The sequence below is a fragment of the Taurulus bubalis genome (assembly GCF_910589615.1).
Source record: "Taurulus bubalis genome assembly, chromosome: 4".
In the NCBI taxonomy this organism is placed as follows: domain Eukaryota; kingdom Metazoa; phylum Chordata; class Actinopteri; order Perciformes; family Cottidae; genus Taurulus; species Taurulus bubalis.
The window spans coordinates 20,362,266-20,379,495 of NC_136592.1; the positions used below are offsets into that span (position 1 = coordinate 20,362,266).

Genomic DNA, 17,230 nt, shown 5'->3' on the forward strand with positions numbered 1-17,230 from the left:
GTTGTGGGAAATCACCTTGGTTAAATTCAGAGTGTGGCTTCTCTTACTGAAAAAGCAAAAGGCCTCGGTTGGGTTTACACGTTCTACTTCTACATGTCAGATGAAAACATATTTATTCATTTCAATGTAGTGACAAAAATGATAAATCATCATAAATTGCTTGTGCGCGAAAGCAAATTGAGCTGCCTCGAGAGGTATCACTATATTGTATGGTGAACAGAGTGATGTCCTCTACTGTCTGTTGTGTTTGTTGAAGTGTAAATGCTCTCACACATGACAGAAACACATTTATACAAAACTGTCCAAAAAAATAAATAATAATAAAGTGTCAGTATGTGACAAGGTAAAATGAGAATGTGTTGACTCTAAATCATGTTGCTGTTTTCTTTCCTTAAAACAGAAGCAAATAAAGGGATTACTGATCCCTTCCTGAAAAAAATATGAATTTGTCACACAGCAGCGATTTCGGATACCAGGGCATGATTTGGATGACATTGCAGCACTGCATTTAAAAAAACAAAAACAGATTTGACTATCAGAAAATGAAAATATCAGTATTAAAATTCCCACGTAACCTATTCAAGATGAGGATATGTTGGTCAATGTCTGTGGTGGCTGCAGATTGCCTTCATTGAGCATCAGCATTCGATGTAACCGATCCCATATGCTGAATAGCCTCAGTATAGTTCTTCTGGTCTTCTGCTGTGTTGTTATATGCTGATTGGAATAATGCAATAGTCATAATCTTTTTATTAGCTATTATACACGGCTAAACTATGGATTATTTAAACCACATTCACTTTTTATTTGAATTATCATAATCACAGCAGAGAATTTAGTGTCCTCTTGGATGAAAATAAATATTGTTGATGGATACAATTCAATAGTGAATATACAACATATTAGGGCCATCTTTTTTCAATGACATTGTGTGCAATCCACAACTCAATTGCTTAATTAAATATTGAAGTTGCTCCCAGACTCATTTTATTTGGATTAACGTAGCTATTCAGCTATTGTGTAGGTCGACAGAAAGAGGGATTATTGGATACATCTGAGCGTGTAAAAGAACAAAACATTTACTTAAGCAATGCAGCAATTTCAAAGTAAACAGAGAGCATATGCTAAATGTAATCTGTCATTCCCCCAGGAGTGACACCTTTAAAATGAGTGGAGAGATTGCCTTCCTCTACAGTTAACACCATCCTGCAACCTGTTTGGATCTGCACTTTTAAGTCCTGAGAGGACAGTTGTATTTACTCATTCCCACGCACACAATTGAATTATTATTGTACTCAACATATTGAGCAGCTCTGTGCGACTGATTAATAACATGCAGTTGCCTAACATTTCAGGTTAATTAATAAAAGACACAATATTTGCATTTGAAGATGAAATCTCTCTCAAAATTGAAATGCAGACGAGAACATCTTGTGTACACGTGCTATCAGTAAAAGCAATAAGCTATGCTAGACTGAGGAACAGTTTGCACTTCAGGAAACAAAAAAGAACATTTGAACCAAAACGAGAAAATGTGTTTTTAAGTTACTCAATTTTCTCATTGAAGCTGAATGCACATTTGAATGTTTCAGACTCAAATTTCATGTTGCCTACTAAAAAGGCTCATTTTATCAAATTGTACCCAATTGTCTAGCCTAACCTACTTCTGTATAACGTTCTACGCCTGAATGTTACAGTTTTTAAGGCTGTTTGACATTTTTGTGGACCTAATTAACTGTTGACAGTAACTCTTTATTCTCAGTTTCTTACTGTTGAGTTAACCAGAAATCTAGATTACACAACTCTCATCTGAATAGTGGATTAAAGTTGTTTCCTCTCACCACATGCTACTCTGAATACGGAAGAAACAGTCAAGGCATTGTGGGAGAGATATTGAAATAGCCTTCCCTTTATCTACGATGGATAGCCCACGGCAAAGAATGGGCCATCTCACCTCACCACTATTGATCGAGAGAATCATCCCTTTATACAAGGACAAGGAAAAGTACAAAAGATAATATTGATTTAATGTCAACATATCCAGACAACTATATTGTGTGATTTATATAAGATGCCTATATTTTGATTTATATAAGTGTTATTTTGGAAATGCCTTTATTACAAAAGTGAAAAGCATTCTTACTCATGCTCAGCAGTCAGTTGTTAGTGTTGGGCCTATAAATAAGGACTGTGCAGGTCAAATGTATCAGACCCTTGCAGAGGCAAACACAATGTTAAAGTTTGTAAGCCAAGATTAACACAATTATAGAAACTGTTCTGTGTTATTTTAGAAGTTTAAGCATCACGTGCATTGTTGATGCCCCAATGAATCATGTGTTTTTCACAACAGGACTTCGATATGCTATATTCTCTATTAAGAAACAAACAACCTTCCTCTTGTGTTAGCTTTCTGTTACCATCTCTTGTGTTAACGGGTCAGTTTTGACCCATGTCTTAAATCAGCTGTAAAATACACTAAAAACAAGTATCTATCATCCAATTTGTTTCTCATCTTATGGTTACCTTGTTAGGCTTCCTTATCCATGAAGTGTGTATTGTATGTTTTAGTATTTCTGATGTGTGCCTCTGGGCCTTTTCTTTGTCAGTATACCCCTCAATTTAAATTGAAAAAAATGGTAAAATGAACCTCAAGAGAATCATATCAATAAATAAAAGGTTGTTGTGTTACCTGACTAATACTGAGCGGTATTAGAACACATCTCTTAAATACATTTTATTTTAATATTATTAACTATAGTAACATCTATGGTGTTACGGGTCAATTTCGACCCACGTCTATTTACTTCAAGAAAAAGGCTAAAAAGGTTTTTTTCAGCAATAGAACTTGAATACAAACACAAAATGAAGGTCAAAAACAACAACCAATCAAGCAAATCTTATTTTTATAACTGGGTCGAAACCGACCCTAACAACACAAAGGTCATGATTTCAACCAGAGCAGTTTATAATTTAGTGAACATTTTGTAATTTGTTTTATTTTGTTGAAATAGAGGTTCCTGACAAAGCCAAAAAGCCTTGATGCAATATGCACATTTTAGGTGGTCCTTTTATGCACATTTATTTAACACCTAAAGCAGGTCGGTGCCGACCCTAACACAAGAGGAAGGATAAGTAGGCATAAAGAAGCATGTCTGTGTGCCGACAGAATTACAGTGAATCAAAACGTGATCTATTAATACCTTATAATGTAGCTGCCGTAGAATAAAGTCAAAGCAGTGCAAATAATTATTTTATTTAATATAAATAATTTTCAACTACAAGACAATGTGAAATATCATCATCAAAATAAATTGAAAAAAACCCCTTTACGTGTGTTTACAGTTACAGTAAATTACAATCATGTATTTATTTTAACCCATCAGGTCCGATGACCTGGAATCCGTGTTCATGCGTGACATAAATCCTCTGTATCACTTTCGGCTTTGGATGTAGCTCTCTAAAATCTTCATCAACGTGTCCGCCTCCTGAAACAGAGAGCCCATAACATAATTTTCAACAAAAAAAAAGTAATTTCAGTTCAATTGTCGGCGCGAAAACAACGTCTGCACACTTATGGTAATCACCTGATCTTTCGTGCGGCTCTCTTGTGTATCCACCTGCGCTTGCAACGCCACCCGCAGGAAGTCGTGAAACAGCTCCACGAGGGCGCTCTGCTCCACGGGGAGGCTGACTTTCAGCGCATCGACGCCCTGCCCCTGAGCTGGAGGAGGCAGGGGGGCATCCATCACGCTCTTCTTGCCCATGAAATGTCCTGCCAAATCAAAGACAACGCGCGTGAATATGTACTCAAACTAAGGGGAGAACAAACCTTTTAGGGACATCACAAAAGCAATATCGTTCGAGGCAGAACATGTTAGCATGTCAAACGAAATGTAGACTATTACATGTGATAAATATATGACTTTGATCAATTTAATTCCATTCGATGCAAATATGGCCGACTCCACACGCTTTTAAAATCAGACGATGATTCTTACCTGTCGCCCAAAGATTGCCTCTTGGATTCACTTTAATTTTTGCAACTTTATTCCTAAGCTCAGTCAGGTCGAAACGGACTGCAGTGGTGAAAGACATGAAAGAAAAGAGTACAAGACCAGCAAATAAGCCACAGTGGCAAACTCTATTCAGCGTAAACCCTCTCATCTCAGCGTGGAGTGGCGCACTGTCCTCCAGGATGCAAATGTTCAAGTGTCTCCTCTCGGTCATGGATTGCTCAGACGCATCCTGCTTTTATAGGCTCTCCAGTGGGGGTGGGCTCTGCTTATGTTGCGTGTAGTTCACTTTTGATTCAGCCAGCTGCATAAATCGAAATCAAAATGTAGCCTACTCAGTCGAGTCATTGACATTGTTTTGTTGGACCGAGCCTTTGCCTGTGCGTATTTACGCACAACACGATTCATCTTTAACTCGGGGCAGATGCGAATGTTTAATGAAAAACTGTCTTCTCGGCCACCGAATTACACAAACAGCAATAAACAATTGCGCAAATGTTTAGTGGGGGTTCATTAACTACGGTTGGATTTTACTTTCTCCTGTTAAAGGTTGAATGGTTTTCAGATGTTTTTATTAAGGATGAGTATGGCTGCTTTTCATCAAGCTCTTACAAATCACATGAAAACCATCAACAATGATATGCAATAACAAACAATACATTGCCACCATTCATACACGCTTCATACACACATACATCACTTCTTATGGTTGTGCACTGTTGGTGTAAATTGTGTAATCCACAAAATGGAAGAGGCAATAGTGCTTTCCTCTGGAGCAACACATTGAGTGATTTCCTGCCCAGGTCCCCCAACCTCCCACCCGCACTCAGGGCCAGGCCTGGCCCCCAACAATGAGCAACATGGCATTTGGCCAGTTGCAGCATGCTGCTGTGATCATCATCAGTCCTCTGAGGACAGGAGAACCTGCTGATTCTCACTGCTAATTTAGAGCTGATAAGACAGACAGCCAGCCTCTTTGACACTTCGGGGTGCTAAAGATGCACGTTTAGTGGAAGGGTCGCAGTTTGCATCTTGCTCTTTTCACAACCTTTGGCATTCACACACACACACACACACACACACACACACACACACACACACACAACACACAAACACACACACACACACACACACTTGTGATTTCAGATATTCTGCACTGAATGTCAGTCTAATTAGAAGATTGTCTGACCATCACTGCATCAGTCTTACAAAGTTCACAGATTGGATTAACTGAGACAGCTGTGGTTTTGTGCAACATTGCATTTTCCTTAAAAGGCGTGATGGATTTATCACACATATTGTTGCTTTATTTACTCAAGGACACACCGAAATGAGAATGACAGTGTAGAAGCTCATCATTCAACTGATACCTGACTAACAGGACTATAGAACGTTGATAGATAAAAAAAAGCAGTGTTAAAAGAGATTGCTTCATATTTGACTTTCTTAATCCATGTGTGATGTATCATATCTATTTGTGACCACTCAAGAATAATGTTGTGTCCAAACATGGCAGCGACAATAAAAATAAAAGCCCCACAAAACAGGCAACAAGATCAAGGTCTTTGGGGACACGACGACAACCAAATACAATCCCAGTCAAAGTACCACAACAATTTCAAGGGGATCAATATTATAGTTATATGTATGATTACATGGCTGCGTTGGAAAGCCTCAGTCAATTTCATCTTGATTGCAAGCACACTTTCAGTTTGCTCCCAATGTATAAAAGAGAAACAAGGTTAACACTCAACGCATGTCTAATGAAAAGCTAAGCCCACTTAAAAAGAGACAGTATGCGCCCCACTCCAGTGACCTTTAGATAAGAAAGTTATCAAACAACCCATTACATCATTTCATTTCCACACAAATGTGAAAACAAACTATTTCTGGTAGTTTGGCAAATTCACCCTAATTTGACAGAGCGTACTTCTAGTTTCATCGGGTATTAAGCTTTATTAATTAAAAACAGGTGGCAGGGTGGACAGTGGCTTTTAATGTAACACAGGGGCCAAGAGAAAATTAAACAAAGAGTTAACATAATCTATAGTGAATGGTAACCAGATTTCATATTTAATATCATTCATATTGAGTTTTCATAAAATACTTCACATATCTTTTTCAAAGACAATGAATGAACAGAAAATAAACAAATTAATTTATCTTGATGAATGCAATTTCACATTCTGAGGATTACAAATAAAGATAAATTTCAAACTAAATCTAGCCTAGTTCCCCTCACAAATATATTTTTAAAGCTTGAATTTTTCCAAAGGAAACACCCTACCCACATTTCTACAAAATGTTCAAACAAATGGTACAAAAAAAGACAGTTGGTTTGACAAAATCTAACTTAATTCGGTTTTGAAAGGCATGACTGAGGTTTCCTGGACGTAGTTTGTCTTTTTTGAGTTGTGGCGTTTGGGTATCTCACTCTCGATGGACCAACACAAAGAGACCCAGCAGGAAGAGAACAGCATACTGCAGAATGAAAACAGAAGATTTAACAATGCCGAAAACTTTCAAGCTTAAAAACTAAGCAATTCTTGTCAAAGGAACTAGTGCGATGGGGTCCACCAACTTACTTTGAACTTGGGGTAATCATTCATGAGAATGGTGACAATTCCAATGTATGGCACAAACCTGAGATGGTGAAAATGCTTACAGTCAAGAGATTGCATTGATGCATCAAATATGTCAAATATTTTACTTATAACATTTCCCACAGTAAACAAAAGGTCTACAATTTAAGTCACTGAATGAAACACTTTTATGACTTTTGCTAGCATAAGGGATGTAATCAGATGTCAGAGAGCAGAAATCATTGATGCTTCTTGGAATAATGGCAAAACATGTAATAATAACTTTAATAATCGGAGAACACCTTTCGGGTATGGGTCTGCTTCAATAATTTTTTTAAGTTTGTATCATTTGAGCCGACCGCAATCATTTTGCGTAATTGTTGGATTCCACAATCACGTGAAATGACAAAAGTGGCAATAAATAAAAAGTGTAATAGATGCATTTCATCAGCAAGATGATGATGATAGAGAGTTGTCTTACGGGTCTCCTGATTCATAATAGTTTGTCTCTGATATACACTGCAGCTCCTCAAGACTCAAGTTCCCGTGTTTTGCTTTCTGCTGGGTAAAGTGAAGCGGGTTAGTCTGAAGCTGGAACGGTTAATCTCTCTTGCATATTAACTTTTCAAGCCTCCCTCTACAGTCATTGAAAGTCTTGAACCACTTTTTTCGCTACTTTTGTTACAGGCAGCCGACAACAGATTTAGAACAAGCTATGTAAAATAAGTGTATGTGCAGCAGAGCGAGGGGTTAAACTCTGTTTTAGCAAACTATTTGAAGATTAATTCACTCCTTTGCCAATGACTACATCATTTCGATGAGCAGCCATTAAAATGTACAACATGGATTTAGGTCTAGTTGCAAAGCCAAACTTAACAGCGCTGAGTGACATAAAATTAAAAAGACAATTAAACCATAAATAGCTAATAATTGTTTGATTTATCTCAAATTGAATGACAGTGACAATCATATTCTGGGATGAACATCTGCTCAAACATACACCCAGTTTCAGTCTTTAATGCCCTTCCTATCCGTAGGAGCAAGGGATGTATTTAATCTCTGTGTGTAAAGGTGCAGTTAGTATTTCCTGCGCAACCGCTTGTAATTAGATTTGTTTGTATAAAGAGGAGTACAGAGACGACGATTGTCCAGTATTTCCGCAATATCGCATCATGCACACCACATCTGGTGGGGTTTTTGTTTTGTTTGTACAAAAAACAACCAGAACGCAGTTATGGAGTCATGCTATTTGTTTGAACATGGCACGTCAGACAGAGCTCCCCCTTTAGCCCTCTCAGTGCCAAATTGCAATCTTTGATAATCACTACTACACCATCTCTCTCATTCATCTCGACGAGCACTGATGACGCGCATGAATTGCATCCGTCCTACCTTGTTCAATATAAATTAACTGGCAAAGATAATAGAACAACTCTAATCCCCAAATCTCAAACAGCAAAGATGGGAAATTGCTTATTTTTGCATATGACCTTCTTCTCTGTTTGTCACTAACCAATGCAAATTAGATTAGATCCATTTAATTGTAAATGTGGCTTTTATTTACTCCACCCCTGCAGAAAAGCCATGGCAACACATATTGTTTTATCTTGCCAATACAGACTACTGACTTTAATACATATTCCTTGAATTTTCAAACTTGCATTGATTGCAATTTTCCTCCAGTTTTGAGTGAGAAACATATCTTAATGATACTACAATAGGTGTACGTTATCATATTATGTGATCATTATGGATTTTTCCTCAAACAATGTACTTACCCCCTAGCTCGTCCCACCACATCTTTTTTCTCCAGCCAGTGTTGGCCCTGCTTGTACAGTCCTCTGTCGTCCACTGCATTGTTGTCCCCTTTGGTCAAGAACTTAATGTCTCCATTTTCCCTGTGAACAAAGTATCAATGTGATTTTAGACCACAACGAACACCAAGTCCTCTTCTTCAACACATCCATGTCTGGATGAGGATGCATGATGAGCGTGAAATATCACAGAGGCCTCTCTGAGAATTTGTAGATAACTTTAGATAACTATGAATGATATTCTCAGGTTTGACACACAGGCATGGAACTCAATGATACATGAACTACAAATGAATCATGGAGAACACTACTAATACAATGTGTATTCCTACTTTTCATGGATCTTTAGTACTCTGTGTACTATTGGAATCTCTCTGCCTTCTATCCTGAAGACAACAATCTCTCCGACTCTGATTGGATCCTCTACTCGGTTGGTCAGAAACAGCAGGTCTCCTCTGTGGAAAGCTGGCTCCATACTCCCACTGAAATTAACGGTAGATACACATCAAAGTACTTAGTTAATATATTTTATATGTATTCTATATAGAATATGTTCACTTGTATTGAATAATATGTAATGCCAATCTTAACCATTAACAGATATTAGCCACAATTTGTGGCAGCGAGTACTTTCAGAGTTAAAAAACAACTAAATGTTTACAGTGTGGAATGGTTTTAAATTGAAAAAACAAGAAACCAACTCAGCTCAATAGGATATTGAGCTGAGTTTGTAAAAAGCAATGTTTACAAAGAGGCATTAATATCTGATTGTCAACATGACTGTTCAACATTGCATGGCACAAGATTAAGATAATAAAAAAAAACGACTGCATCACGAAACTGGGCAGAAGAAACATAAATCACAGGGAGTTACGAGCCATGCCACCATCTGAACAGCACAGTCTATATTCTTACGTGTCCTAACAGTATGATCAACAGGTCAACAGCTGATCAACTGCGTGTCTACATTGTTACTATTCACTACAGATTACTGTAGACTAGCAACAGGCAGGCATGAGGACCAATTAGCACACAGTTTAACATAACTTTAGTTTAAGCAACTAACGCATGTTCATAAACACAATTTCACAAAATCAGAAAGTAATTCTGTAAATGTTGTGTATGTTTCAAAATGATCACATGGACAAATATTCCTGTATTTAGCATTAATGATGGCTAAAAGGTGACTGGTATTTAATAGTATTTCTGTTTTCAAAGGTTTGGCATGGCTTGGTAAAACTGGAGCTAAATAAATGAACTTTGGACAGTCAGATAAAGCTTTCCTAATCTGATATGTTTGTGTGATTGATCAAATACCTGTCATTTGTTTTTCACAAGATAAACAACCAAATACAATTCTGTACGACAGAGATTCACAATCGTTCAATATTGTTGACGTCTTAAAATAGAGAGACATAGAGAGATGCTATAGAAGGGCAACAAATGCAAAATTAAAGCAGAACAGGAACCTAATTCCCGACAAACTTACCTGAGAACCACAACAATTGGACTCTCACTACCAGTGACAACCATCAGTCCCTTCCAGATCATCAGAGCAGAGGAAACAATCATACCAAAGTTCAGCACCTGGTAATAGAGCTACAACAAAAAAAAAGGAATATTACAATTAGGTTTCCAATAACCCCTCAAAACATACGTCTGTAAAGCTATAAATAACACATCCAGGTATTAACCATCTCAAGACCTAACTTAGTTAACTCTTAATTGTGCCTCCATATGCTTGATAACATTCAATTCAGTGGGGCTTCACTGGTAACGTTGAGCTAATCTGAGGTTAGACTTTAGCTAGCGGTGCCATGACATTAGTGTGGTAAAAAGAGGAAAATAGCTAGCTACACTGAAGTCAGGAGTATTCTTTGAACAAGATTACTAAGTGTATTTCATGCTGTAGTACAAAGGGGACCTTTAAGAGACACACGTGCACGAAACAGTGCACTTTCAATGTTGCTAACAGGTGATAGACAGGCTCCAGCGGTGGCTAGTTAACATTAGCTCGGCGGTATCTTAGCATACAAAGAGGCGCTCGTAACATCAGAGGAAACTCATGGTCGGCTACATACCTGCCGCTTATTCATGCGCCGAACATCGTCGAGAAAGTCTAACGACAACATTGTTGCGAATACTACGGGATAGAAAAAGCTAAATCACATTAAGACGTTTAAGGTAATTGGCATATGGATGCACGGTGCAGCACCGAAACTTGCATCCGAATCTTCCGGGTGCGCGCAACCGGAAGTCCCGCCCGCGAGCGAGCGCTATGTTGAGGTGTCAGTTCAGGATACGAGAGAGAGAGCAGCGAGGCGGTGGAGGAACATGAAATGAAACGTGTCGCAAGCTCTACGTTTGTTCAATAGTGTTTTACAGTAGTTTATGGACAGCCAAGAGGGAATATTACATTAAAATTCGGACATTACTGGGATAGCGATGAGTTTTGTGATAATCCCCTGCGGATTCAGTAGGTATTCCTGTGCAGCAGTTGCAATACAAAGTGGGAAGAGTGCAAATATAAAGTCGAAGAAAACAATAGCTATATAATTCATAGTTATACACTATATTATTATTTATATAGTGTATATACTATAGACACTATATGATGTCCTTTCAGATTACTTATATGAGCCTCTCTTTTGATACAAATGAGTATGACTCATGAACCAAACAAGCACCAATATAAACAATCACTCTGAAATAGCAATTTATGGCATATTAATTAACACCTTTAAAGGTGGGTAAACTCTATTCTGTAAATAAATCAGTGCATAAAGTGAATGTAGGGGGGTTTACTTTCCACTACAATCATAATCAACACCTGTACCAACAACAAAATAATCTAAAACACACTACAAACAAGTGAGAAGATTTCAACACCACTAATTATTAACTGCTTTCTTTTATCATGGACCACATCTAATTTCCTAGAGGATATGCGTTTGACTGAGTAAGTGATAACATAATTAGTGACACACCTGAAACCCACCTGCCATGTTTGTTTGTTGCCTCAGCCTGTAGAGATTAGTAGCAACACATGTGTTACACTTGTTTGAGCCAATATTAAAAAGTCAGGTTTTATGTTGGCATATGACTAATATTTAATTTTTTTTTTTCTTCAGTGTGTACGAGTCAAATCCATATAATTTCTTTGAGACTGTCTCGCCTGTGTGTTTTTCTGAATTGTGTTTCATTTCCTCTTGTTGCAGTGTGTTTCAGCAACACTGTGACTCGACTCGCATGTACTTAATGTCACTGAGATGGTGTTTTGGAAATGTGCCTAATGGAAAATTCAAACCACAAAGATTTTTAATTATAAACAAAGTTGTATATTTCCCCACGGAAGAAAAACATATAGACTTATAAATACTGTATTTCTATTATTGTTGGTGTGTAAAACAAAATCATAATCATTAGTATCAATGTTAAAGGAGTATCTTGAAAAACAATATGTTAATCCCCCCCCTAGACTTGTAAAATATAGATGATCCAATCTGTCAAAACAGAAAAGAAAGGTAACCTCAAATCCTTTACCGTTTTGTTATCAATTAAAAACTGAGTAAAAATATAAATCTATCTTTATAACAAAACTTTCTTCTGTGCAATGTGCTGCGAGCATTAATATCCAAGTGCACTTATGGAACAACGTCAGCTGTCAAGTTCCCAAACACTGCAGAGTTCAGTTATTCATTGATGTGTTTGCATCTCTTGGGCAGTTTCTGAGCTAAAAGTAATATTTGGATTCTACTTAAAATTTAAAAAAGTGTGGCTTTCATTTTTCTGAAAGACAAATATGTAACTCAAATGTGTCTGAATTCACACTTCCATATATACTTAATGTAAGTACACTTACAAAAAAATGAATGCATAACTTAAATTCACAGCTATGGGCTTTGACTCCCAGACTGTATGATCTCCTTTTCCATGTGCCATACAGAGGATGCTGTGGTTACTATATCTGAAAATCACTTTTACTGCAACCTCTCTGAGCAATTGAGGACGTTGGTCTTGAAGTGATACCAACTCAGGTTTTGATTAATTGTATTTATCCCATCCCATCAAAAGCAATATTGAAAAGCATTCAAACTGTTCAGAGGTTATCCCCAATGCCTCTTTATTACGAATAGCCCGATTAAATCGGGATTGTTAGTGATAGCCCAGTGGTTTTTGTTGTAGATATTACAGATACCTCTTGACACCCAGGCGTTAGAAGTGCTTTTCCGTGCTTTATGCAAAACATAATTGAGAAGACTTAGAAGCATATTGTTGCATATTCATCTAGTAACCACATCTCCTCTTCCTCTGCAGTATTTGAAAGGAGGATTGCTCAGCACTATTTGGACAGTACTTCATCATGTGCATATCAACCATGCATACACAGCATTTAGACAACAATGATTTTATTCAGATTTAGCCTTTATGTTCCCTCATGAGAGGAGATAACATGAGATATGCATCAGAATGTCACTATTTTGTAGTCAGCAATAGTTTGCTGTGATATGTTAGATTACCTCAGCATTGACAGTCAATTTAGCGATGGCACAGAGGCCACTGGCAGCCTGGGACTTATGGTGGGCTGGAGATAAAACTTTTTTCAAATGCCAACTAGTCTGTGGCATTTAGGGACCGGTGATCATTTTCATATAATCTGCCTAAATGGTCACAACCTGGCCTGTCGATGGTAATTAAGGTCAGTCGGGCACAACAACCTTGCCTTGTGAGAGAGGCCAGAAACACTTGTCGCTGTATCTGTTTTTCCTCTTTTTCCATTGGATTTAATGAGATCTTACATTGTGGCTCTAATATTGTACAAATAAAGTCTGGCAGAATGTAAAGATGTTATTCTATAATATCGGTCAAAACTATCAAAATAAAATAAGATCTTTGTGTGGAGGAGCATATTTTTTACATGTTGCCATATATTGAGTCTGAATGTGAGACTGAATACTACAAATGTGTTTAATGTGCTAAAGACCCAGGCTCTGAGTGTGAGGTCTTCACATTAACTCAACATTATGTCCTATTAAATAAAATGGCATTTAATTAGGCCTAAATGTACACACAATTTCTACAGTTGGGGACTAACAATTCTTTCATTTGCTAAGTCTTATCATGGGTATTAATGCTGAAATTACTGTGAACGAATTAGTGCTCTTCATAGCATTTGGTCAGAGCTACTCAGTGCAGCAGGAAGAGCTGTGCCAATGCATCTTTTCTCTATAATTTCTACGCTTTGCTCATAATTATTTCTGTAATGCATTGTAGGAAATTCATTCAGATTAAGGTATGTCTCATTGTCATTGTCATTATTATATATATATATATATATATATATATATATATATATATATATATATATATATATATATATATATATATAAAAGAATCACATCAGAGGAAATTTGGCCTTTTGGGCCTTTTCCAAGCTCCAGTAGAAGTCGGTAGGGAGAGAAACTGAAGCTGGTTCTTCAGAGATTCATCACTGCATCTCCATCAGTTCTAGTTCAGACTCTCTTCACTTCTTCTGCATCATCAGGAAGGGAGTCGAGAACAGCTTGAATTCCTTCTCAGTGGCAGAAAGATCCTTGGAGCGCAGACTGAGTTCTGTCATTTGATGTGATGACAGACACTTATTTCCTCTTTTTCGCAGAAAGGTTGACCTCTGGAAAATGGAATATATGTATATATATTTTATACATGTAAATGTGTAATTGCAATAATGTAATGCAATTTGAACTAGAAATGAACGAAGAAAATGAAATTTGCCGACTTCCGGTACGGTTTAGAGCATGGTGCCAAGACAGTTATTTTTAAGTTTATATGTGGTACATTCGCCAATCAAATATTGTATGTCTATGTTGAACGTACTGCAAGGGCTGCTTTGTTGAATTTAGTTGAATTTTCTCCCGAGAAGTCCATTGGTCCTTTTCTTCTGAACACAATGAGATACAAACAAGCTTTTGATATATTTTCATGAAATTGAACCATTAATGATCCACAGAGAATTTTGTACAAATTGAACCCAACGTTTAGGAAGATTTGGGAATAAAATTGTTTTTCACAAAATTAAAAATAGTTGAAATTCTAAGTCGGCGGAGTATAATACGACCGCGTACTTTTTTGTAGAGCAGACACAACCGGACATGTGTGCCAAATTTCAGGTCAATTGGTGATAGGGGGCAAAAACTGTGGGCTATCACATCTCACTGGTTGTCAAAAAAAAAAAAAACGTTTTTTTTGGGGGCGCTATCTGACTTCCTGTATGGTTTAGAGCATGGTCCCAAGAGAGTTATTTTTAAGTTTACATGTGTTACATATGGCTACCAGGTTTCATACATGTAGGTCAACCGTAGCGCTGGGGCTGCTTAATTGAATATTTGTAGGGGGCGCTATCGAGCCAAAGTGCCATTTTGAGTCGTTCAAATCACATCAGGTAACTACATCTTTACCTTTAATTGTGTGTGCCAAGTTTAGTTACGTGTCGAGCATGCCTAGTCCCTCAAGTGACTTTGTTGTTGACCGCGAAGGATGGGTCGCCACGGCAACAGCGTTACACAAAAAATCTAAAGCTTTAGGGGCTGGCATCATGAAAGTCTTATGTTTGTCTAGAAGTAATTGGAAGTTGATCTGATTGACCGACTAAGAGAAGCAAGCCAAAGTATAGAATATTTACTTCCTGTTGCCAATAGGTGGCGCTATGACTCTAATTAAAAATTAGACTGCACATGTCTTCAGGCCTGGAGGCTGATCAAACATGTGAAACCTGGAAAGGATCTTATCATGTGGAGTCGAGTTACATCAGTTTATTCGGTCATGGCGATGGATCGAACTTCCGCGATAGTCCCACACGATGCCGTTCAACGGATCCTTACAATCTTCAAGGTGATGCATTACCAATGTCTTAAATCTCTTCCGACGCATTTTGAGAGGGATCTGTATAATCTGTGAGGAGCACGGTGTACAAGTACAAAACATGTAACTTCCTGTTGCCTTTAGGTGGCGCTATGACTAGGATTAAAAATGATCATATGAATGTCTTCAGGGTCAGGAGGTCATGACATATGAGAAATATGGAGTAGATTCCATCATGTACGGCCGAGTTAAAACTTCAACTTTCATGGAAAATGGTGTCTCTTTGGCACTGAAAAATACTATGTAAATGTGAAGACATACTAGCACCGTCAGAGGTGACATGGAAAGTGATAGGTGAATGCTTTCCATGATAAATCAAGCATTCACCTAAAGTCAACTAAAAACAGACATCATTTGAAACTTTGAGAGCCTTGACGTTGTTTTACTTGTCTTATTTTCATCAATGGTGCGGTGATTGAACAAACAGTAGGTGGCAGGAGTGTCTTGTTTTAATGATTGGTCCAATCTCATCCATGTTGTTACACACATCAATTACACTACATCCAGCCTGTCCACCTGCGATACCGCCCGTGTGTCTGGTCCAAACATACTGTAAATGCACGTCGTCTGAATAGTGAATGGAGGGTGCCAGGTTCAGCACCATGTGGACACGTGGTGGAAATCAATTAATTAGACCCGTGATCCAGATGTCATGCAGTTTTGTTCTATTTACTTTATTTTAAATTAAAGGTTTGTTCTCATTGTTAGAGAAGATTGTTTCCTTCGTTATTGCACCTGAACGTCTGTGAAAGCCATTATCAAAGTGTTATGACCTGGTTTTCAAGTGACTAACATGCAGCTGGCCTATTGTGCATTGTGTTACAAATCGTTTGGTAGTGTAGTCTGACAGACTACAAGGTAGGCGTTTTCAGTTCACTTTCGAGGTGCACTGCAGCAGGTATAAGGCCCAAACTTTATTTACAAAAAATATTTTACCCGGCTGCCAACATGTGTCACAGACTATAACAAAACAGTTGCGTGTAAGAAATATAGACTAAATAACAGAAGCATCAGCTACCTCACACTAAAGTCTGTCAACTCTTCCTTCTGTTGGCAGCGTCAGACGCTCTCACGCTACTGGAAAACATCAGAATTGACAGGGAACTTATTTGTGAAGTGTACATTTTGGTCCGCGGCACTGCTCACGCTTGTGCATGAGGCCACTGCTTACATAAACGATGACTCACTAACGACTGGGAATCACAAATGATTATCATGATGAAGTTGGCCTTTCACCCTGTAAAACACACTGTTTGCGAGCAACATGTCATTCTCTAATGTCTGTGAAGGTGATTTGCCCCTAAGTGGTAGAGCTGTTTAGCATGAGATAGCTGAAAGAAGGAATCCCTTTTGAACATGTTCTCCTCTCGCCACAATGTGTCTTCTCTCATGTCAGATATTAATAAAATCCTACAGGACAAAGTATTGAATCCTTTACTGCATCTATTCAAAAGATGTTGTTCTGAATCCAAACCATATCAAACAAATTATTCTGCATCTATTGTAATGAACCAATGTAATAGCCATGCTAGCAGTCAGTTGGCCACTTTAGTCCAAACTGAAATACCTCAACAACTATAAAATGGATTGCCATTACATTTTCTTACAATCATTTATAGATCCAAGATAGTGCCATCACCAGGTCACATTTAAATGTATCCAATGCTCTGGTTTATGAGCACATAACAGCAAAACTAAAGACATTCCCCAGACCGTCAGCTGTACTTTGTGTTTAGTGCTGATTAGCAAGGGACAACATGCCACAATGCTAAACTAGAATGGCAACCTGCTAAACCATATCACACCTACATGATATGCTAGCCCTATTATCATATCAGCTCGAAGCTTTGTTTTACCCATACAGTACAGATACAGCACTACTTAATCTCGCTTTAATTTT

At 37.8% G+C, this 17,230-nt stretch overlaps 2 protein-coding genes across 2 annotated transcripts; both read right to left on the reverse strand.

The window, feature by feature from the left end:
* Positions 1-3,431: 3,431 nt before the first annotated feature.
* Positions 3,432-4,164, reverse strand: nmbb (neuromedin Bb; the record flags this gene model as incomplete). Its single annotated transcript, XM_079216512.1, has 3 exons — positions 3,432-3,485; positions 3,585-3,772; positions 3,999-4,164. 3 exons carry the CDS (start codon positions 4,162-4,164, stop codon positions 3,432-3,434), a joined length of 408 nt encoding a protein of 135 aa, XP_079072638.1.
* A 1,824-nt stretch (positions 4,165-5,988) lies between these two features.
* On the reverse strand, positions 5,989-10,647 carry sec11a (SEC11 homolog A, signal peptidase complex subunit). Its single transcript, XM_079216945.1, has 6 exons — positions 10,491-10,647; positions 9,899-10,008; positions 8,742-8,891; positions 8,374-8,493; positions 6,599-6,656; positions 5,989-6,494 (listed from the first exon to the last, which is right to left on the reverse strand). The coding sequence occupies exons 1-6, from the start codon at positions 10,539-10,541 to the stop codon at positions 6,444-6,446; spliced, it is 540 nt and encodes a 179-aa protein (XP_079073071.1). The 5' UTR covers positions 10,542-10,647; the 3' UTR covers positions 5,989-6,443.
* Positions 10,648-17,230: the final 6,583 nt, after the last annotated feature.